Below are 22,314 nucleotides of genomic sequence, written 5' to 3'. Positions count from 1 at the left end.
AGAGATACAGGTAGTAAACCTACATGCGCACGTTTACTCTTTGTAGTAACTTTACTACGTGTGGCTACTCACAATTACAGAGTGTAAAGTTACTACTAAGTGTACTTTCATGTCTCCCCCACTGGGGTTCAGGGGGTACAGCCTAATTTACACCTTTATGGCTGCTAAAAGTAGCTTTCACACATAAGCTGAGGTAGGCCTCCAGAGCAGAGAGCTGTTCATGTGAGCATAGAGGAAAACTGTAAAACGTGTAAAAAGTTTATTAAACTAAATAAAATATGGAAAATATTTTTAGGTAACATATGAATGCAAATATATTTTTATTTAAAAAGGATATTACAATATTTTAAAATAAAATAGTATTTATTTTTTGCTTATCTACGTTTTTTAACACTAAATTGCATTTAGATATACTTTTAGAAAATACAAATAACTGAATTTATCTACACATTTCCTTTGTGGTTCTATTGTAAGTGCATGCTCCCTCCATTTTCTATGTGAGGGTGTTGCAGTATTAGGGGCTGCCTGAAAGTGCTACTTAAGGGGAATAACGCACCCACTGCATTGATCTGTGTTTGACCTCATGGTCACAGGTTCAAATCCTGGCAGACCTACTCAGCCTTCCACCCATCCTTCTGTGGTGGATACAATGAGTACCATTGAGTAACAATACACATATGATATTTCAGCCCAAGATACCCTTCAGGGTGAACTTATGCTTTATAAAGATGCATCTTATGTGTGGTAGTGGAGCACATTTACAACAGTTGCTGGTCCTACAGTTCGTGCAGTTTGTGGCTAACAATGGGCTTTCTCTTTTGTGGCTGGGCGCATGTCCCCTCATAAACCTCAACTTACCCCTTCGTAACTCCTCCCATTTCATAGCAAGTATTCCTCATGTTTTTCAGTCACCTCTTCTGTCCTTCCCACATTTCCTGCTAAAATGCTGTCAGATGTGTCTGGCGAGCTCTGCAGTTGGGGTGGAGAGCTCAGTACAGAAAAGATAGGAGCAGCTTATAGGTTTGGAAACAGAATGTTGTAGTATGTAAGCAGTGTTATTATAGTGCTACTAAACATACAGCAGTTTGTGAACATGGCCCTGAGACTGGAGACAGGCAGACAGAAGGGGAAAGTGAGAAGAACGAAACAGCAAGCAAGGGACTGTGGCCCAGATTAATCATAAGATTACGTTGCCCTTGCACACAAGGCGACGCATGGGCAACACAATCCTTTAGTCAGATTTACCAAGCCATTCAAGGCTGCCTTGTGTGGCCCTGCGTGGCTTAGATTGATAAATCCGGGTCAAGGGACCAGATTTATCATAGAATTGCGTTGTCCTTGTGTCATGCAAGGTGTCGCATGGGCAACGAAATCCTTAAGTCAGATTTATAGAGCCATGCACCTTGTGTGGTCCTGTATGGCTTGGTAAATCCATAGTAATGCAAGGCATTCGGTGTATGTGTGGGTGTTACCACGCATGCAGCAATATATATCGCACATTCTGAGATTTACCAAGACTAGTAAACCTGGGAATGTGTTAAAATTATACGCCTTCCTGAAAGAGGTGCAACGAGGAGAAATATCTTTATTTACCCTTGTTGTTTCCTCTAAGAATGCTGCATCCTGCAGCACACTGGAGGAAAACGCCTCTAAGGGTTGCGCCTTCCTGCAGTGCAGACACCCTTGCAGCATGACACAAGTGAGCCCGCGTTGGCCCTATACAGCCACAGGTGCGCCAGCGCAAGGAGAGAGCAGGAATGCAGAATATCTTGATAGATACAGCACATTCCGGCGCTCTCCTTTTGACACAATGCAGGAACTTTTCTTGCTGCGTTGCAATGAGTCAAATAATTAGAAGTCTGGGTCTGGCTGTTGGAACCAGACCTTGAGGCTTAGAGTCCCAGGTGCCCTTCTCTTCGTGGCTCTAGAGTGGTGTTGCTGTGTTCACAGTGGGTGGGGTGGTGTGTGGCGCTTTCAGATGTCGAGTTCCTGTTATGAGGCCTTCTGAGATGTTCTTTCAGAGATTCTGTGAACAGTGATTATCTGTAACGCTGAGACGATTTGTGTGTCGTTCCAGGTGTGATAATGTGAAGTCTCAGGGCCCCGAGAACGCCATGATGCCTTACAAAGGTAAGTACAAGTCTGTTTGTGGAAATGATACGGTGCCGTGTGGTCTCGAAGCCTGATGCAGGGCTCATAAATCAGAATAAAGCCTGGTGGGAGGCACTGAGATACCTTATAACAACCACGTCAGCTATTAATCCATCGATCTCAGGACAACACGTCATCATTAGTAGCGACTAACACATTTCAATTACTTGACTTGGGGCTGACACGTACGTTTTCCAGCAGGGTTAAAGGATCTTCTGCATGTGGTGCTTTTCGAAGATGGTGAATGGTTTCCACACTTCACCCTCTCCAGGATCAGTGCACCTCCTGCCTCATTGCCTCCCTCTTACCATGTCCCCTTTCTGACTGCTGGTTCCACCGTTTGGAGCAGTGGAGCCCCCCCAGATATTCTGCCCCAGTCCTAGGAGCTTCTCTGCAGGACCCCTGACCCTCAGTCTGCTCCTAAAGGTCAGGCCCCCCGTTGTGATCCGGTTTCATGTTTCTGAGGCAGACCAGTAACACAGGCTCTTCAGGGTCCCACAGGCATTTCTTCAAGGTGCTGTGTTTTCTGCATCTTCTTTGGGTGATCAGGTCTAGGAAGATGATTTATCGACCAGCGAGGAAGACAAGGTCAAGTTGTCCTGCACACCAGTGAGCGCCTCCCTGAAGTGGAACATGTCCCACCTCCCTCATCACCGTCCATCGATGTTGGCAACACTGAGCCTGACATTGAGCACTTCAAGGATTACAAACAATGATTCAGATCCATGAGGACGTTCAGTCTGTGATCCATCATCACTACTCACATACAGTAAAACCGATGTATTCTCTGTGATCTTGTGAAAGGGCCAAGTGACCCAGTAACCTATGATCCAACACCCACTGTGCACTAGTGAGAAGAGACCCAGCAACCTATATTCAAACACCCACTGTGCACTAGTGAGAAGGGACCCATCAACCTGGATTCCATCATTCACTGTGCACTAGTGGGAAGGAACCCAGCAACTTAGATTCCAATACCCACTGCACACTAGTGAGAAGGAACCCAGCAACCTAGTGTGAAGTGACAAAGAGACCTAGATTCCAATACCCACTGTGCACTAGTGAGTAGAGTCCCAGGAACCTAGGTTCCAACACCCACTGTGCACTAGTGAGAAGGAACGCAGCAACCTAATGTGAAGTGACCCAGAGACCTAGATTCCAATACCCACTGTGCACTAGTGAGAAGGGACCAAGCAACCTAGATTCCAACAGCCACTGTGCACTAGTGAGAAACACCCACTATGCACTAGTGAGAATGGACCCAGCAACTTAGATTCCAACACCCACTGTGCACTAATACAAAGACCAAATGATCGGAATGTCGTGATATTATGTCTGCTGGGTGGTTACGTATCACATTATGGGCGTTTGAAGTTAACCAGTGTGCACCAGTGTTTGTCTAGTACCGTGTGCTCTCAGTTAAATACAGAACACGAGAACGAACTATTGGAGGAATAAGTTAAGAATGATAGCACCTACGGATCACAGATTGGTCTCCGTTTTATCCAACCTCCGTTAAATAAAGTCAAAGTGCTCTTATCATCTTTTGCATATATGAAGGTGAACTCTTGGTTAGATGAGAATAATACAGAAAGTAGTTATTCACGAAATTCGTTTTTTTCAATACTAAATAACAAAACCATAATAACATTTTATTAAATGGAGGGTGACAGCAACATCACTCCCACAAATATCACGCGTTATTCAGTGCACGAGTATGCAAGGGCCCCTCAGCCACAAGGGGACTTGACATGCAGTCCTGGATCCCACGTGCACTGCACCGTTTGTTGGTTCTTAGGCTGACTTGCATATGTTGACGTTTCGGCCTCCTGTGGTACCTGTCCACGAGGCCATCGTCAGGCCTCGTGTCCTCAGACAGTGGTGGCTGAGCTTTAATGTTTAAAATCAGCTGCACCATCGGACCTCATCAGATCAGTGCACGCCACACACGGACCGACAAGTCACCAGGGAATGCAACAGCGTGGGGGGTAATCACGCGACACTGGGGCCAATCTGTCAGTGTTAATTATGGCACCTGAAACAATTTGTTGTGTGTTGTGCTGTTCTGCCTAGTGCAGTGTGCTGTGCTGTCTAGTGCTGTGTGCTGTGCTTTCTAGTGCAGTGTGCGGTCTAGTACAGTGTACTCTCTAGTAGAGTTTGCTGTCTAATGCAGTGTGCTGTGCAGTCTATTGCAGTGTGCTGTCTAGTACAGTGTACTCTCTAGTGCAGTGTGCTGTCTAGTGCAGTGTGCTATCTAGTGCAGTGTGCTGTCTGGTGCAATGTGCTCTCTAGCGCACTGTGCTGTGTAGTGGTGTGCTGTCTAGTGCAGTGTGCTCTCTAGCACAGTGTGCTGTCTAGTGCAGTGTGCTCTCTAGTGCAGTGTGCTGTCTAGTGGTGTGCTGTCTAGTGCAGTGTGCTCTCTAGCACAGTGTGCTGTCTAGTGCAGTGTGCTCTCTAGTGCAGTGTGCTGTGCTCTCTAGTGCAGTGTGCTGTCTAGTGCAGTATGTGATCTAGTGCAGTGTGCTCTCTAGCGCAGTGTGCTGTCTAGTGCAGTGTGCTCTCTAGTGCAGTGTGCTGTGCTCTCTAGTGCAGTGTGCTGTCTACTGCAGTGTGCTGGCTAGTGCAGTGTGCTGTGCTGTGCACTGCATTGTGCACTCTAGTGCAGTGTGCTTGCTGTCTAGTGCAATACGCTGTAGAGCACTGTTTTGCTTTCTAGCCCATTCTCTATTAGTGATTGTGCTGTCTCTGTACTGTGCAGTGCTGTACTGTGTGCGTCTAATATACTGCGTTGTCTTGTTCTTTGTGCTGCCAAATGCAATTTGCCATCTAGCCCCCTGTTTTTTGTGATGTATCTAGTAGTGTTAATCACATAATGTTGAGTCCCGTCTAGTGGATTGTGCTGTTCATTACAATGTGCTGCTGAGTGCAATGTACAGCCTAGTACAGCAAGCAGTCTCGTAATGTGTACTGTGCACAGAGAAATACCGTCCAGTACAGTGTGCTTTCTATCCCATTGTGGTCTCCAGTACAGTGTGCTCTCTGGTGCAGTGTGCCATCCATTGCAGCATGTCATCTAGTGCAGTGTGCCCTCTGGTGCAGTGTGCCATCCAGTGCAACGTGCCATCTAGTGCAGTGGGTCATTTAGTGCAGTGTGCTCTCTGGTGCAGGGTGCCACCCAGTGCAGCGTGTCATCTAGTGCAGTGTGCTCTCCAGTGCAGTGTGCCATCCAGTGCAGCATGCCATCCCGTGCAGTGTGCTCTCTGCAGCAGTGTGTCATCCAGTGCAGCGTGTCAACTAGATCTAGTGCAGTGTGCTCTCTGATGCAGTGTGCTCTCTGCAGTGTGCTGTCTGCTGCAGTGTGCCATCCAGTGCAGCGTGTCATGTAGTGCAGTGTGCTCTCCAGTGCAGTGTGCCATCCAGTGTAGCATGCCATCCCGTGCAGTGTGCTCTCTGCAGCAGTGTGCCATCCAGTGCAGCGTGTCAACTAGATCTAGTGCAGTGTGCTCTCTGCAGTGTGCTGTCTGCTGCAGTGTGCCATCCAGTGCAGCGTGTCATCTAGTGCAGTGGGCTCTCTGCTGTAGTGTGCTCTCTGCTGTAGCGTGCTCTCCAGTGCAGTGTGCTCTCTGGTGCAGTGTGCTCTCCAGTGCAGTGTGTCTTCTAGTGCACTGTGGTCTCTGGTGCAGTGTGCTCTCCAGTGCAGTCCATCTAGTGCAGTGTGCTCTGTGGTGCAGTGTACTCTAGTATATAGTGCTAGCTTTCCAAACTTCTCTCTAATATAGTGTGCTTTTAGTCATGAATGATTCAATTATTTCAGAATAAGTAAAATTGGATCAGGCTAATTCAAAACGATGTTTTTTGCAACTATACTCAAGAAAGCGACATTCTATGCAAGTATATTATAAATAAGAATATTACATACCTAAAAATCAATATTCTTACCTTCTAAATTAAGTTCCACAGTATTTGTGACGTCACAATATTCTGGCCACGATATTGGTGACCCATGATATTTTTTTCACCTAGATTCGGTTTAAAAACGAGGTAGGTAGTCACATCACAGAGCAGTCTGTCACTAGGGAAGAGGGCCCCGAGAAGTGTGCACGGTGACTGTGATCCCGTTCACTGCTGCTGCACTGTGGTGAGTCAGTGGGACCCGCCGGGACACCCCGCGGAGCTAAGCTCTTGCATGGGGCACTCTGAGGCCCGACTGCATGAAGATAGTGAGCAGCAGCGAGCAAACGTCACGCTCCGCTGATCTATCTGCCCTTCCTGGCCAATCACAGGTGCTGACACAGGGAGAACTCAGGCACCAGAGAGGTGCTTCCTTCCAAAGCAATCACAGGCGCTGACACAGGGAGGTCAGGCCCCCGGGAGGTACTACCTACCCTTCCTGGCCTATCACAGGTGCTGACACAGGGAGAAGTCAGGCGCCAGAGAGGTGCTTCCTTCCTGGCCAATCACAGGTGCTGACACAGGGAGAAGTCAGGCGCCAGAGAGGTGCTTCCTTCCAAACCAATCACAGGTGCTGACACAAGGAGGTCAGGCTCCCGGTAGGCACTACCTGCCCTTCCAGACCAATCACATGTGCTGACGGAGGGGGAAGTCAGGCTTCCAAGAGGTGCTTCCTTCCAAACCAATCACAGATGCTGACACAGGGAGGTCAGGCCCCTGGGTGGTACTACTTGCCCTTCCTGGCCAATCACAGGTGCTGACACAGGGAGTAGTCAGGCACCCGGTAGGTACTACCTGCCCTTCCAGGCCAATCACAGGTGCTGACACAGGGAGAAGTCAGGCGCGCAAGAGGTGCTTCCTTCCAAACCAATCACAGGGGCTGACACAGGGAGGTCAGGCCCCCGGGAGGCACTACCTGCCCTTCCAGACCAATCACGTGCTGACGCAAGGACAAGTCAGGCGCCTACTAGGTACTACTTGCCCTTCCTGGCCAATCACAGGTGTTGACACAGGAAGAAGTCAGGCAATCAAGAGGTGCTTTCTTCCAAAGCGATCACAGATGCTGACACAGGGAGGTCAGACCCTTGGGAGGTACTACTTGCCCTTCCTGGCCAATCACAGGTGCTGACACAGGGGGAAGTCAGGCACCTATAGGTACTACCTGCCCTTCCAGGCCAATCACAGGTGCTGACACGGAGAAATCAAGCACTTGGAAAGTACTGCCCACTCCACCAAGCTAATCACTGGCGCTGACACAGGGAAAAGTCGGCCACTGAGAGGTGATATCTGCCTTGCATGCCAGTCACAGATGCTGACACAAGAAAAAGTCATGCACCTAAGGGGTGCCACCTTTCCTTCCAGGCCAGTCACAGGTGCTGACAAAGGGAGGTGCTACCTGCCCTGAGAGGGGATACCTGCCCTGCCAGGCCAGTAATAGGCATTGGCACAGGGAGAAATCTGGCACTAGGGCGGTGTGGCCCACTCTAACAGGTCAATCACAGGGGCTGACACAGGGAGATGTCAGGCACTCAAGGGATGCAACCTGCATTTGCAGGCCAGTCACAGGTGCTGACACAGGGAGATGTCAGGCACTTGAGTGATGCTATCTGCATTTCCAGGCCAGTCACAGGTGCTGACACAGGGAGATGTCAGGCACTCATGGGATGCAACCTGAATTTCCAGGCCAGTCACAGGTGCTGACACAGGGAGATGTCAGGCACTTGAGTGATGCTATCTGCATTTCCAGGCCAGTCACAGGGGCTGACACAGGGAGATGTCAGGCACTTGAGTGATGCTATCTGCATTTCCAGGCCAGTCACAGGTGCTGACACAGGGAGATGTCAGGCACTTGAGTGATGCTATCTGCATTTCCAGGCCATTCACAGGTGCTGACACAGGGAGATGTCAGGCACTCATGGGATGCAACCTGCATTTCCAGGCCAGTCACAGGTGCTGACACAGGGAGATGTCAGGCACTTGAGTGATGCTATCTGCCCTGCCAGGCAAATTGTAGGTGTCGACATGGGGAGAAATCAGGCACCCTAGACACCTGCCGTGCCAGGTCAGTCACAGGTGCTGACACAGGGGGAAGGTATGTATACTCCCCAGGAGGTCGACTCAATCAAATCCCGTATCAAAGTTTATTAATCCAAACACACTCTGTTGATAGATTATTTTTTTAATTGCAGTCGTTCTTGACCTTTGTCAGGAAATAGGGTGTATTATAAGGTGTGGTTGTAGGGCTTCATCGTGTAATACACTTACCAACCCCTATAGGACCAGTAGGTTTCATGTGTTAAACCCTCTAGCTCGTCCTCAGAGCTGGAGCTCTGAGCGGCAAGGCTTACAAAAAAGAACAAGTGTACAGCATTAAACAGTGCCAAAACTTAGGAAGAAATAACAGAGACTCAAGAAATCTGACACCAACTTATAAAAATAAAGCAGATTTTTAAATATTGTTAGACACCACAATGAAAAAGATTCACCAGAGAGTTGCAGAGATACAGAATTTAAAAGGTATAGTAATTCACAACTTTACATTTAACTGCAAACAAGCATTGGCATTTTCAATGAATGACACTTTCAAACTTTTTTCACTAAAACATTAGGGATAATTGTATTGCGTTTGGCTAAAGTTAGTTTGGATAACCAACTCTGGTGGGGAGTCAGTTAGGTGAATCAGCAAGGTCCACAAAATAATTACCTCAAAGGTAGAAAGAGTCTTCAGGCAGTTCCAGGCACTTTTATTCCTTTGTTGTAGGTTCCCATGGAGTGGTCCTGATGCAAGGGATACAGGATGATGAATAATACTCTAGGGTGGTGTAGATGCAATGCAGCTGTTCCTCGCTCCACATACTTGGTGAGTCAGTTCTGGCCACAGGGTTGATGTCCCTCAAAGTCCTCTTGGTCCTGGCAGAAGTCCAGTAGCCACTGGGATACCAGTCTCCCAGTATCACGGTCACAGGAGAATCCTTCCTTAGATGATAACTCACCATCTGGGCGACCAAGGTGCACTCCGATGACTGTCCCGGATTCAGTGAATTGGTGTGCAACTTTTTGAATCAGGTGCTAGTCACTGGTATTTCACGGTGACAAGAGGTGGCGGCTGGAGGATTTGTACTACAGCTTGCTCCGGCAGGCTTCTTCAGCTGTTGCGGCCCTGTGCTGCGAGTGGGAGGTCAGGCAACAAATAAACTTTTGGAGTCTCTTTGCTTTGTCTAAACTCCGGAGACCTCTCCACAAGCAGAACACAGCAGGCACAGCTCTTCTCCTTTGCTAGCCACCAGGTTCAGCAAGTGCAGTCCATTCTGGTGCAGTCTCTTTGTCTGTTCCTCAGTGCAGCAGGGCACTCCTTCTTCAGTCTTTCTCCCAGTCCAGGTGATATCTGAGCTCGGAGTGCCAGGGGTGCTCTTTTAAGCCCAGAAAATGCCCTCAGGATAGGGTGCGGTTGGTAGCTAATGGCTACCAACTCCCCTCCCTTCTGATGACCACTTCCTGTGAAGTGTGGTACCTGGCTATCCCAGGACACACCCTTCTGCCCACTTCCAGCATGGCAGAATCCCTCTCTTGGCGTCAAGTGCTCCCTAGCCCAACGCAGAGGTGTGGCTGTCAGGGGGCTTACATGGCCCCTGTAAAACTGGTTTGCAACCAGTTTCCCTTCCCTGTCTCTAGTGCAGCCTGTCAACCTAGACAACTGAGCAAGTGTTTGCCATTTGTCGCCCCCTTTGGAGCTCACCTTTTGGCCCCACACCTGTGTGTCTTCCTGCCGAACAAAGGTAACACCTCGCAGCCATGCAGACCCTTCTTGTCTTCTTTCCTGTGAGTTGTTACAACATCTCCCCAGGAGGGCAGAAAGCTGTCTTGGAGACAAACCCCATGTGCACCTGTTAGGGATACAGGGAACTTAAGACAACAAAGTGGTAACTTGTTAGAGTTGCACACTGCAGCACGTTACATTAATTTTGGCTTGAGTATCAAGTCGGTCTTAGTGTAACCAGATGTTTGATACCTTGGAGTTTCAACTTTGGTCGCACCGTTCAAGAGTTAGCACAAACTGAGGGCTCAGCGTGTTACTCTGTACTCGCCAATTGTGCAACCAAGTTTTTACCCAGTAAACACAAGAGCATAGTGTTTTTAATATGTTCTGCCTGTGAAATATGATGCACCCTGCCTTAGCCGCCAGTAGGCCTGCCACACGGGTGACATGCATATTATAATGGGAGGTTTGTCTATGCCATTAGTTTCATTGGCAAAATCTGGCCAGAAGTTCAAAGCTGCTCTTCCAGACTACATTGGCGACTGGGAGTCTTATTTTACCCGTGTCACACCCAGGGTGGCACAACCAGTGCTGCAGTCCCTGGGGTGAGCTTCTAACACATATGCCCTGGGTATCCTGGGTACTAGGAACTCAAAAGTAAGTTAGCTTATGCCAATTAGGTATAAGTCAATTTGACACGCATGTTTCTGGGTCAGGGCACAGGCACTGAGATCTGGTATGCAGCCCTCATGGCATGTTCAGGGTAAAAAAAACAGCAGCATCAGTCCACAAATATAGGAATGACCATACAAAAAGAGGCATTTCCTTACTAAGACCACTGAGAGCTGGTACAGTAAGATAGTTGCAGACTGACAGACTAAAGTGGGCATCTCTCCATGTTGCTGGCAGAATGGACTCTCCTGTAGCTCACTGAATCTCTGTACAACATACAACATAGGCCCAGTTTCCAATATTTATTTACATCCTTGATGTGTGGCTAGACCACGTGACCCCGAGGAGCCTCCCGCAAACAGCGGTACTTCAATTTCCGAGGACTGTAGAGCTCACTGAGAGAAATGACGGCTCTGAAGGGACACTTGTGGGAGGACACTGAACTGAAGAATACAACACTATTGGCTTGATTTAGAGTTTAGCGGACAGGTCACTACGTCCAAACATGACGGATATCCCGTTCTCCGTATTATGATTTCCATTGGAAATAATACATTCATAGTATAGAGAATGGGACATCCGACGCATTTGTGAGGGAGCAATCCCCCTCTGCCAAACGCTAAATCAGACCCATAGTCTGTCCTTCAAGTACTCAGTGACTGAGGCGCAACAACCACTCACCTGCTGCAATACTGCTTTAGAGTTATATAGCGCCTATAGGTGTAGGGGCTAGAATATTTTGCACCAAATGGTCCATAATCCCAGCTAACACCTTTCATGTATTAAAGCTTATCAGTTGTTAGTGAGCATAAAAATTCTAGTTGTCCTGGGTGAACACAAGAATGTATTAGAGAGAAAGTGAGAGAAACGGTGCAGAGTGTCTTAGCAGGAAGAGTGAGACAGAGAAGAAGGCAGAGAGCAGGGGAAAGAGTGACAGGCGACAGAGGGAGAGGCAGTAAGAGAAATAGATGAGAATAGAGAGGATAGTAGGAAAGGTAGAGAAGCAGAGAACTGAAGCCAGGAAGTAAAAAAAAAAGACAGAGAAGAGGAAGAGACAAGAAGGAAAAATAGAGTCATGATAGATTGAGCGACAGATAAGGAAAGACAAGAGATTGGGAAAGTGAGAAGGGCAGGAAACAAAGAGGAGAGGAGGGAGAGAACAAAGGGAGGGAGGACTGAATGTCAAATCACAGGATGGAGACAAGTGTCTGGGTCTGAATCAACAAAGAAAGAGTAAATGGCCCCTTGCGAGCGAGCAGTGCACGGGCCTGGTCTAGAGGAGTGATATGTGCTGGAAGCATCGACCCGAAATCATTGATGGGTCACAATATCAGGAATGCAATATCGTGGGACAAAATATCCAAAGGTAAGTTTGCGTCCATTTTCTGGACCTACCTCCACACACACACACATATATAATATATATATATATAGCACGTACATGTGGAGTTATGGAATTTAGAATAGTAAATCCATACCTTACTCTGAGCATTTACCTTTCAGTACTTTGTCCCTTGATATTATAGTCACGATATTGTGACCTGTTGATATTTTGGATTCGATATTCCCTACTTGGATGAAGAAGGGGGCTAATGGAGAATCTTCTGATTCCAGGTAGGAGACCTAAACACGCAGGAGAGTCCACTAGTGGAATTCCCATCACCGTAGTGATAAATTGGTGAATGAAACACGAATGGTGCATTCTCCTCATGTTTAACTACTTTCGTCTGAAATAACAGGATTTCCCTTTATCACCCAAATATAAATCAGACCCTAGAACTGCTCACCCCTGGGAACAGAACAGGGCACCTTTACTTCTATGCATCACCTTTACCACCCAGCTGTAAATCAGATCCCACACTTACCACCTCTGGACACAGAGCAAGGCCCCTTTACTTCCCTGGCTCACCTTTGGAAGCCTTGGAGCCCAGGGCACTCATGACACAAGGGTAACAAAGAATTATGAAAGCCTGCATTTTCACACCTACAAATATTGGGTTTTACTACGGGTTGAAGCTGCTGAATGCTGGTGTGCATGTTGTGACTATGGTTTCCCTTCCCTCTTGGACTGACCAGCACAGCGCCCAGAGTTACTCAGTGAAAAGAGAGTTTATTGAGAAATCATAAGAATTTAATTTCTGATATTGATTTCATTACAAGAACATATGTGTTTTGTTCAACTCCCTATAAAGTGGCATTCCTATGTTGTTGAAATGCCATACCTAAGAGAAAAGCACAGCAGCTGTGCAGTGCCTCAGTCTGAGGAGCTCCTGCTGTAATAGGAATGCATGTGAACCACTCACCGCTTCTTCCAGATAGTTTTTCCTCTGTCAATCACTTGAACATTCTGAGGCAACAGGGCTGATTCCAGAGGCCCCCTAACTTTTTGTCCCCATTATTCACTTTTTGCTGGTGTCTTCCTGCCTCTGATGGTGCCCTGGACACTGCTAAACAGTCCCAGGGCCTGTGCTCTGTATAAAATGAGTATGCAAATTAGGCTAATTATAATTGGCTAAGTCAACCTACCCAGAAGTCCCTAGTATATGGTAGGACATGTAGGTTTAGGGACCCCAGCATAGGTAGTGTCCCCATAGGTGCACTGCTGAGGTGCCCAGTGTCATTTTAAAGGCATCCCTGCCTTGCTGGCTGTTTTAAAATTAAAGTTACATGCAAATTCGACTTTGTAATTAAAAGTACTTCCAAAGTCTTAAACTACCTTATTTGTACCTATAGGTCACCCCTAGGGTGTGCCCTATGTCCCCCTAGGATTGGGTGCCATGTAACTATAAGCAGGGACCTTATGAAAATAGTTTTATAAGCCCTGGTGAGGCAAAACAGCCAAATTAGTTTTTCCCTCACTGTGATGAATGGCCTCCATAGGCTAACATGGGGAGACTTTATTTTAATTAACGAAGTCCCCTTAAATGTCAGATATATCAAGTTTGGTATCAAATTAATTGTTATAATAAATCCCACAACTTACAGTTGTTGGATTTAATATAACTAGTTCAGGTAAAGAGTTTTAAACTCTGTCTGAAAAGTTGCCAACTTCAGCCCTGTAGTGCCCTTCTCTGATTGTCCAAGCTGCCTTGATGAGAAGTGAAGTAGCCTGTGCTGACGACAAAGAATGTGCCTGGGGGAGGAGTACTACCTCAGCAGATGGGGAAGCAGGAAGTGGGTAGAGCTGCCAAATTGGTCTTCAAAGGCAAGGAAGGACATTTGGAGTAGCCCAGCACATCCCTCACATCCTGCAAACCCAGACAATTAGGTGCCCTCTTGATGATTAGATTATGAGGGGGCAGTAGAGGGGTGTGTGTGAGATTTTTAGCCACACCAGTCGGTGGGCTCAGCCAGATGTAACGTCCAAAAATCAGTTTCAGTCATGATGGATTTTTGAAGAATGGTGCTCCCTGGGATTGATTTTTGCCACACTTCCCAGGAAACGGTCATTACGGGGGGAAGGACCCTGCGTCTGATTGGAGAACCAGGAGCCCCCTGTTTTTCACCCAGGAGCAAGGATAAAAATGGCAGAGCTGGCCCCACACCTGAGATCCCCACCAAGTTCCTACGAGATTCCTGCAAGGAAGAACCTCAGAAGAAGAAGGACTTCCCTACGGGACCCCTGACCTGTACACTGCACTCAGAAGGACTGCCCTAGCTGCACACTTGGGCTCCAAAACAAGAAGGACTTTACCTGGCTTCAACTGGTTCAAGGAGGGACTCCCTATTTGCAACAGGTGAAAAATTGCTAAACCAGAGTCCCCTGCCTCAGAACCTAAATAAACTGTCCAGCTGACCCTTGGCCAGTGGCTGTTTCGGAGTTTTAGCCAGATGCATTGTGGGGGTTGAAGTCCGCACCCTCAAGGAGCAACTTAGAGCTTCTGGAACCTTGGTGTGAGTTGTGGACCTCAAAAGAACCATAAAAGAACTTCTGGAAGAAGATCCAGAAGTTTGGAGAAGATGGGAGAACTTTTGGAAAAAAGCTCCATAAAGGAACCAACCCGCCGTCAAGAGTCAAGCCTGCTTACGTCGACCGCGACCCGGCCTGACTTGCAGGTTCGTCCTGCTGAAAAGCTCCGGAGCCCGGACTTCCAGGCTCCTGGAAATTCAATCCAACGGTGTGAACTCAAAATTGGCTTGCTGTGGAGGGTCTACTAACGCCAGAGAGAAAAAGCTCCAAATAAGTGACTAAGTCCAAAGGTAAAAAGTTGACCGGGACTTCCAGGGCAGCGTATCTGAGGAGGGCTCTAGGGACGTCAGATCAAGATTGAGCTTGGACGAAGATTTTCATCCCAAAAAATCATCTACATCCGAACGTAGGAATCTTCACCAAGGGCTCCCGTGAGGCATATCTAAGGAAGGGCTCCAGGGAGGTCGGATCGGACTGGTGACTTTGCCCCGGTGAAGAAAATCTTTGACTGAGGCCTCCCGCTTGCTGTAGCCAAGCAGGGCTCCATTGCGGTCGGCCTCAAACTTTGACTTTGCCCCCGTCGAGGTGCGACCAGATGACCAGATTGGCGCTTTTTGTTTCTAGGCGCTAATTCTTTAAAAAATCATATCTCCGGTTCTCCTTTTCCGATTTTATTCATTTTGGTGTCATTTTAAAGATAAAAGAATAATCTATTTTGATAAATTGGTATTGGATTTTTATTGTGTTTTGTGGTATACTTATTTACTGTTTTGTGATTTTTTAATGCTAGACTCCTAAGTTAAGCTTTGTCACTTGTTGCCAAGCTACCAAGGGTTGAGCTGGGTTTATTTTATTGAGACCTAACTGGAGATAAGTGGAGGTTCGTGGCCTATTGCTAAGTGTAGGTACTTATCTGCCCTGACCAGTAATCCATTTTCCAACAAACATAAAATAAGAATAGCAATTAAAGCTTTTATTTGCATGCCGTAAGTCCCTAATTATGCATCTTTTCTCTTCAGCAATGGTCACTCTGGATCCAGACACAGCGCATCCTCGGCTCCTCCTGTCTGAAGAGGAGAGACATGTGAGATGGACAGATGAAGAACAGCCCATGCCGGACACCCCCAAGAGATTCACCTACTGGCCATGTGTGCTGGGGAGCGAGGGGTTCACCTCAGGCAGACATTACTGGGAGGTGAAGCTGCTACAGGAGGGGGGAGGATGGTGTGTGGGGGTCGCAGCAGAGAATGTGGAGAGGAATGAATGGATCCCATGGTCACCCAAGTGGGGAGTTTGGGTGGTGGAGGGATGGGAGGGTCAAAACTGGGCTCTCACCTCCCCTTTGACACTTCTCTTTCCACATGAGAATCCCACAAAGCTGGGGGTGTTTCTGGACTATGAGGGGGGGCAGGTCCCTTTACAATGCGGACTCCTTGGAGCTTCTCTACACTTACCCCCAAACCCCCTTCACAGAGAGGCTCTTCCCAATCTTCAGTCTCTGGGGAGCAGCAGAGCTGGAGCTGGCATAGGAGCCACAGCCCCTGTGTAAAATGGTGACTCCTAACTCTGGATTCATATGTGTCACCCTCCTTTAGAAATATAATAATTTGGGCCCCTAAATCAGAGCTGCAGCCCTAACACCTTCCCCACTGCTCGCATTTTGCAAGCTTCCTCCTCTGGGAGAGCCCTTAATGTTTGTGTGTAGCTGGAGGGGAGCCCCTGCTTCTGGTAGGTGGATATGTTGAGATTTCATCCCCCAGGACACATTAAACTTCTTCTGCTTCTAATTTGATATAAAATTTCCCTTCAGGAGCACTGTGATTACAATTACAAGCACTTCTGACGTCCAGCACAGTGTGAGGTTCTGGTTCTTCTGTTATATATTCTGTTAGTAGCTGACAACTCTGTGGTTCCAAGCCCGGGCAGTTGTTGCTGTGGTGAAGTGCCAGCAGAATCTCTGAAATTGATCTTGTGAACTAAGTGTTTCAAACTGCGTTATGTGCTTCTGTTTTTTCACTGGTATCGAGGGCTGTGCATCTCCAGCTTTTTGCCTTTTTCTTGTCCAGACATTGAGCGCCACTGCACACACTCAACGGAGTCAACCTGCGCTCTGCCCCATCACCTTCACCACAGCTTGACCAGGTTCCTGGAAGGTGTATTAATCTGCCATCACCTGTGGAGGAGTTCCTGTGCATCTTTGGCACAGATTTCATTAGAGTGTCTCCTTTCCCAGCGGAGAGCAGGTGTGGCCTCCTCTGCCACACCAGCGCTGATGACAGGCTCAGCAGTGAACGCATGGGCCAGACAGGTTCACCTGCGTCACACGTCACGCGCACCTTGCACCTCCCACGTCAGCGCACCTTGCTCGTCACACGTCACGCGCACGTTACACCTCACACGTCAGCGCACCTTGAACTTCACACGTCATCGCTCGTTGCACCTCACACATCAGCACTAGTTGCATCTCCTGTCCTGGACACCATGGCCCGTATTTATACTTTTTTTAGCGCTGCATTTGCGCCACTTTTTGACGCAAAACGGCGCAAACCTACAAAATACAATGGTATTTTGCAAGTTTGCGCCGTTTTTGCGTCAAAAAACGATGCAAATGCGGCGCTAAAAAAGTATAAATACGGGCCCATGTTTTCTGCAAGAGACTCCATGCCATGTTCTCAAGAGCAATCCCCAAATGTTTAGAGGGACAAGTGATTTGCCCCTAATGTTGTTGACGCATACTGTAGAGAAGTACCTATTACTCAAGGTAAGGGTAAAGCAAAAAAAAAAGAGAGAGCAATGTTAATTAAAAACAGCCAGAGATGCAAAAACCCATCCATCGTGCCCAACAGCAACTTTTAATATTATGCACATTTGAATTTTAGCAGACTGTATTGCAAAGTATCTGCCATCCTGTGAGTGTGGAAGGGGCTACTCGACTCCGCTATTGTTGTCAGTCTTAGGGACAACATCTCTCGACTGGCAACAGTGGAAGGAAGACTTTGAAACGTATTTTGATGCTGTGAATGGAGATGTGTTTACTAAAAAAACGAAATAAAACTCAATGTTCATACGTTGTTGGACCCTGAAGAAAGAACAATTCTAAAGATATTTGTAAAACAAGTGAAAAATGTGATAGATAAGAGTCTGAGGCTCTAGAGACTGACAATTAACATGCTCTGTTGTATAAAACCCTCAGCAAAATAGTCTCTCCCCATAAAAATGTTTTCCTAGAAATAAAAAGAAAATCCAAGAACAATTGTTGTCCGTGGTAAAGAGCCCGATCTGAAGTTAGCTTCGAATATTGCTAGAAAGATTGGACAATCCGCAATGTGTATGAGGGAGAGTCCTGGATCTAGGGACACAATGTTGTGTAAGAAGAATAAGACTCAACGTCCAAAGGACAAGGAACTACTCCAAGTCTGTTCGGGTTAGAAAACACAAAACCAGCGAGTGGTGAAAACAGAGTGCAGGGAAGTTGGTGACAGTGTATGTTACAGGTGTGGGTGTAAATCACACCTTGGGAAACATGAAACACTGCCCAGCTTAGGTACAAACATGTTTTAAATGAAAAAAAAGAGTTCATTTCGCCCATGTTTGCAAATCCAGTGAAGCTGGAAGAAGGTACAGAAACATGGGCCCGTATTTATACTTTTTTTAGCGCCGCATTTGCGCCGCTTTTTGACGCAAAACGGCGCAAACCTACAAAATACAATGGTATTTTGCAAGTTTGCGCCGTTTTTGCGTCAAAAAACGACGCAAATGCGGCGCAAAAAATCTGAAAGGGGATGGACAGGAAGAGGGTAACTATATATTGAACATTTTCGAAGAGAATACTGAAGGGACGGTCACTAGATGGGAAAGAAGAGAACGCCTCCATATTGTAAGAACAGAAATGGAGAACAAATAAGAGTCATGGCTGACTCCTGGTCAGTTCACGTGATCTCCTTCCAAAGAAATGGGTAGAAATGTTTCTTAAGATACTTAGTGAGAATCTAAGTAGGCTGAAGAGATTCTAGTATACAATTGTTCCTAAACACAGTGCAGTTTCCGCTATACATGTGATGTGTAAGGCGCCAATGAACTTCAGGGAAGAATTGTGGGAGGAGATGGAACATTGTGTGACATGGAGGTCCTAGGACCACTAGGAAGTACAGAGTGGTTAGCCCAGGAGTCTTGGTACTAAAGTCAGATAAAACCATAAGAATATGTGTTGACGTGTGTGATATGAATCACAATATCTGGTTGATCAGCAACCTCTTCCTAAAATGCTGAGTCCTTTGAAGGATACCAAAGTAATTACAGTACATTAATGCTACTTATTGTAAAACTGAGTTGAGTGAAGAACCAAACATCTTAGTTCTTTTGTAAGACTGGAGGGTACTTATCAGTGCAGATATATGTGGTGTGGGCTACCTTTGTGTTCCGAAGGGACAGGGGATGCTGTTTAAGCACATGAGTGATGTAAGAAATGGGGTCATTAGTTGTGCAGGATGTGAGGCCAACATTTCCCATTACTGGGTACCAAGTACCCCATTGCAGCGTTTTACTCTCTCGCAGGTAGTGAAGCAAAGCTGTCCAAGGCTTACTCAGGGGAGGTGGTGTGGGCTAGAAATCACCGTTCTCAGGCATGCAATACTAACATTCAATGTATGGTGGCCAGTCAGTGCTTTTTATTTAGGAAAGGAAAAGTAGATTTATTACACGCACCCTACCAAGTATTACTCATAATTTATAAATATTCATAAGGCAGATAGATGTACCTTAAATTACATTCTGCAATCACATTTGACCCCACACATCTCCCCCCACTTATACCAGATAGCAAATCACAATATGTGGAGCATCACTTTAAATAAAACAGGCCTAATGGCTTTGTCAAAAAGTCAGCCCAACAACAAATAGAGCAAGCCTATTGGCTCTGTCAAAGGTTCACCACATTATAAGACAAGTAATCCACATGTTAAAACCTCCATGATTTCACTATAATCAATATCTATATATACACTTGTGAAGATCAATAAAGCAATTCTAAATTGATGAAAAAAAATATTGTCAACCTAAACAGTTAATATAGCTTTGCTGTGTCTCTGAGGCCACACAATATGCAGCCGTAGAACCAGTGCCCTCCCGGCTGAAGAGCAAAACCTCCAGCCAAGGGAGTGCTTTGGAAATAGTGCTGAAAGTCCTCGGGGGAGGGTCCTAAATTTTGTGACCCCAAAAACATAGAGTTACAGGGTGCAGGGGATGCTATGGTTGTGTAGCCCCCCATAGCATCGCTGGTGGTGCCCCTGTCCGTTTTGGCACACCACAGGAAGGAGAAATGCATGGCAATTTGGGCCATGGGTATTATGGGGCACTCCCTATCAGTGGCTTTGTCTGCATTCCTTTGCGGACGCATGGCATCGTACCGTGCAGCTCCTTGGTGGTTATGGCAGTTGCCGGAGATGCCTCTGAAAAATAGACAAGGCGCTATTATGCCCTGATATTGCAATTGATCTAAAATTGCTTTATACCACATTTTGCTTGTAGCTTTAAAAAGTTTTGAGCTTGCTCTTGAGGTTTACTGCTGAAGAAAATGACATGTGGAGTGTTTATCCCATCTCGATTGGTTTCTGTACAAGCCCGGAGGCTGTTTTACAGCCCTTTCACTGGTGTAGTTTGCCCTGATGCCTTCAGGTGCTATGGAAGGAAAAGGTACCTTTAACCCCGCCCCCCCACCAAGCTTGTTATGTCCCTGTAGCTCAAACAGGAGGCCAGACAAGTGATCCTTGGATTCACTTCTGGGGAGCCTAATTGCAAGACAAGCAGCACCCATTTGCGGCTGCTGCCAGGAAGGGGTGTGGGGGTGTGGGTGCAGCACGCGGAGCAGGGGGCATCGGGGGGCAGTAAAAAAAAATAATGATAAACTTACCTGCCCCTCTGTGATCTGCCACTCCCGCTCCAGCCGCCTTTTGTTTTCTTCCGTCCCCAACCAGTACCAACACTTCTCTTGTGCTGTTACACAGCATGAAAGAGGTGCCGTGATTGGCCTGAGCGGGCAGAAATGCCACTCAGGGAGGGAGTTGGACAATGCACGTGGTCTCCACCTAGCTGTATTTTACAGCCGGGTGGAGAGTTTAAGTGCGCATATCCGTCTGTGAAGCACACCACTACCCTTCCTCTACTTGTTGGCATGGAGGAGGCTTTATTTTTCCTATGAAAGTGGAAAAATAAAGTCATGATAAAATACTTTAATTAGCCCTTTACATTTCTGCTTTCAGCAACGGAGCAGGGGTCCTCCGCCATAGTGGAGGGGCTGCCCCTCGCAGGTCCAAAGCAGTCTTTATTCTGAATCTTCCAGAGGTCTAGGAGTGTTCTACTGAAATATTTTGAAGGGGCTTTTACACTTTATGACTCATATGTTCAAAACCTCAAAATGTAGCCAAATTCTCATTAAACACCTTGGGATATGTCTTGACCCAACATTCAGCCTCACTGCAACTGTCTACTAACATAATTTGTTATTTTGCTCCTTTTTTCAACAGAATTCCCAGGGCAGCTTGACGTATCCAACCTAGAAGGGTTGCGCCTTTCTTGGCTATATAGCCTCTTCCTTGTATCTTCCTGTACTTAAGAACTATGGCCCTCATTCTGACCTTGGCGGTCTTTTCGCAAGACCGGCGAGTTACCGCCGCGGTAAAGACCGCCGACCGCGGCGGTATGCCGCTGCGCGTATTCCGACCGCTGGGAGCGTTCTGCCGGAAAACCGCCAGCAGCCACACTGGCGGTCGGCGGGAAAGTGGAGACTGGTCAACCGCCACGCCAGCAGAACACCGCCCCCAGAATTACGACCCACATTTCTGTGTGGCGGTCTTCTGTTGGCGGTCTTCTGTTGGCGGTCACGTCCCTATGGCTCCCGTCGCCTCCCGGAGGACCAACGCACAAGGTAAGTTGATCGTCTGTGAGGGGAGGGGGTGGGGGGGTGTTGTGTGATGTGTGCGTGCATGGGGGTGTGTAGAGGGGGTGTGTGAGTGCGTGCATGCGGGCGGGGGGTGCTGCTGTGCCTATGGGCAATGTGTGTAGTTCGGCGGGTGCGCATGTTGGCATGTATGTGTGCGGGTATGTGCCCCCGTTGTGTATGTGTGTGTGTAGGGGGTGTGCATATGTGCATGTTGGGGGTGCGTGCATGTCGGGGTGCGTGTATGTGCATGTCGGGGTGGGGGGGGCAGGGGGTTCGTACCACCTCTGGGGGGGTGGAGGGTGTGGGGGGAGGACTCGTGGGGGGTGGTGGGGGGTGGGGGAGACCCCTATCAGTGCCAGGGAAGGAATTCCCTGGCCCCGATAGTGCCTACCGCCATGGTTCGCATGGCGGTTCCCGACCGCCAAAAACCGCGGCGGTAAGCAGGGTCATGATACGGTTGGCGGTCTTGGGTCGACCGCCGGGCCGGAGTGCGCAAACTCCAGCCCGTCGGTCATGACCGCCGTGGCGGTCGGAGTGGGAAAGTGGCGGTCGATCGCGGCGGTGACCGCCGCGGTCAGAATGCCATTTTTTGGACCGCCGGTCTGTTCGCGGTCCGACTGCCGCCTCTCCGCCGACCGCCAAGGTCAGAATGAGGGCCTATATACGATAGAAATTAACCAATCATTTCAACCCTCTCATCACTGTATTCCCTTAAATTTATGTTTGTTTCAATAACTATATTCCAATCTTAACGACTCTTGGCAATCCTTCTTTCACACAATGGTATATCATTCCCCGGAATCCACCATCACTTCAAATTCTACATTATCTATGCTTATAACGCACTTGGGATCTTTTACTCATTTCTCTCTGAACGCACCGTGGTCAATTTCTTCAACCTCTTGACATTCCTCAACAGTGTTGGACATTTCTGAT

At 47.6% G+C, this 22,314-nt stretch overlaps 1 protein-coding gene across 2 annotated transcripts in view; it reads left to right on the top strand.

Moving 5' to 3' along the window:
• LOC138282949 (E3 ubiquitin-protein ligase TRIM39-like) overlaps positions 1 to 16,995 on the top strand; it is a 197,095-nt gene extending 180,100 nt beyond the window's left edge. For both annotated transcript variants that reach the window (XM_069221016.1, XM_069221014.1), the window contains 2 exons: positions 2,078 to 2,130; positions 15,461 to 16,995. In XM_069221016.1, coding sequence (XP_069077117.1) covers positions 2,078 to 2,130; positions 15,461 to 15,990 — 583 coding nt within the window. In that variant the 3' untranslated portion in view covers positions 15,991 to 16,995. The remainder of the gene's footprint in view (positions 1 to 2,077; positions 2,131 to 15,460) is intronic.
• The last annotated feature ends 5,319 nt before the right edge of the window (positions 16,996 to 22,314 follow it).

The sequence above is a fragment of the Pleurodeles waltl genome, chromosome 2_2 (genome assembly GCF_031143425.1).
Source record: "Pleurodeles waltl isolate 20211129_DDA chromosome 2_2, aPleWal1.hap1.20221129, whole genome shotgun sequence".
NCBI classification, from domain to species: domain Eukaryota; kingdom Metazoa; phylum Chordata; class Amphibia; order Caudata; family Salamandridae; genus Pleurodeles; species Pleurodeles waltl.
Note: the sequence above shows the minus strand (reverse complement) of the source record. Positions and strands in the feature narration are given on the sequence as shown.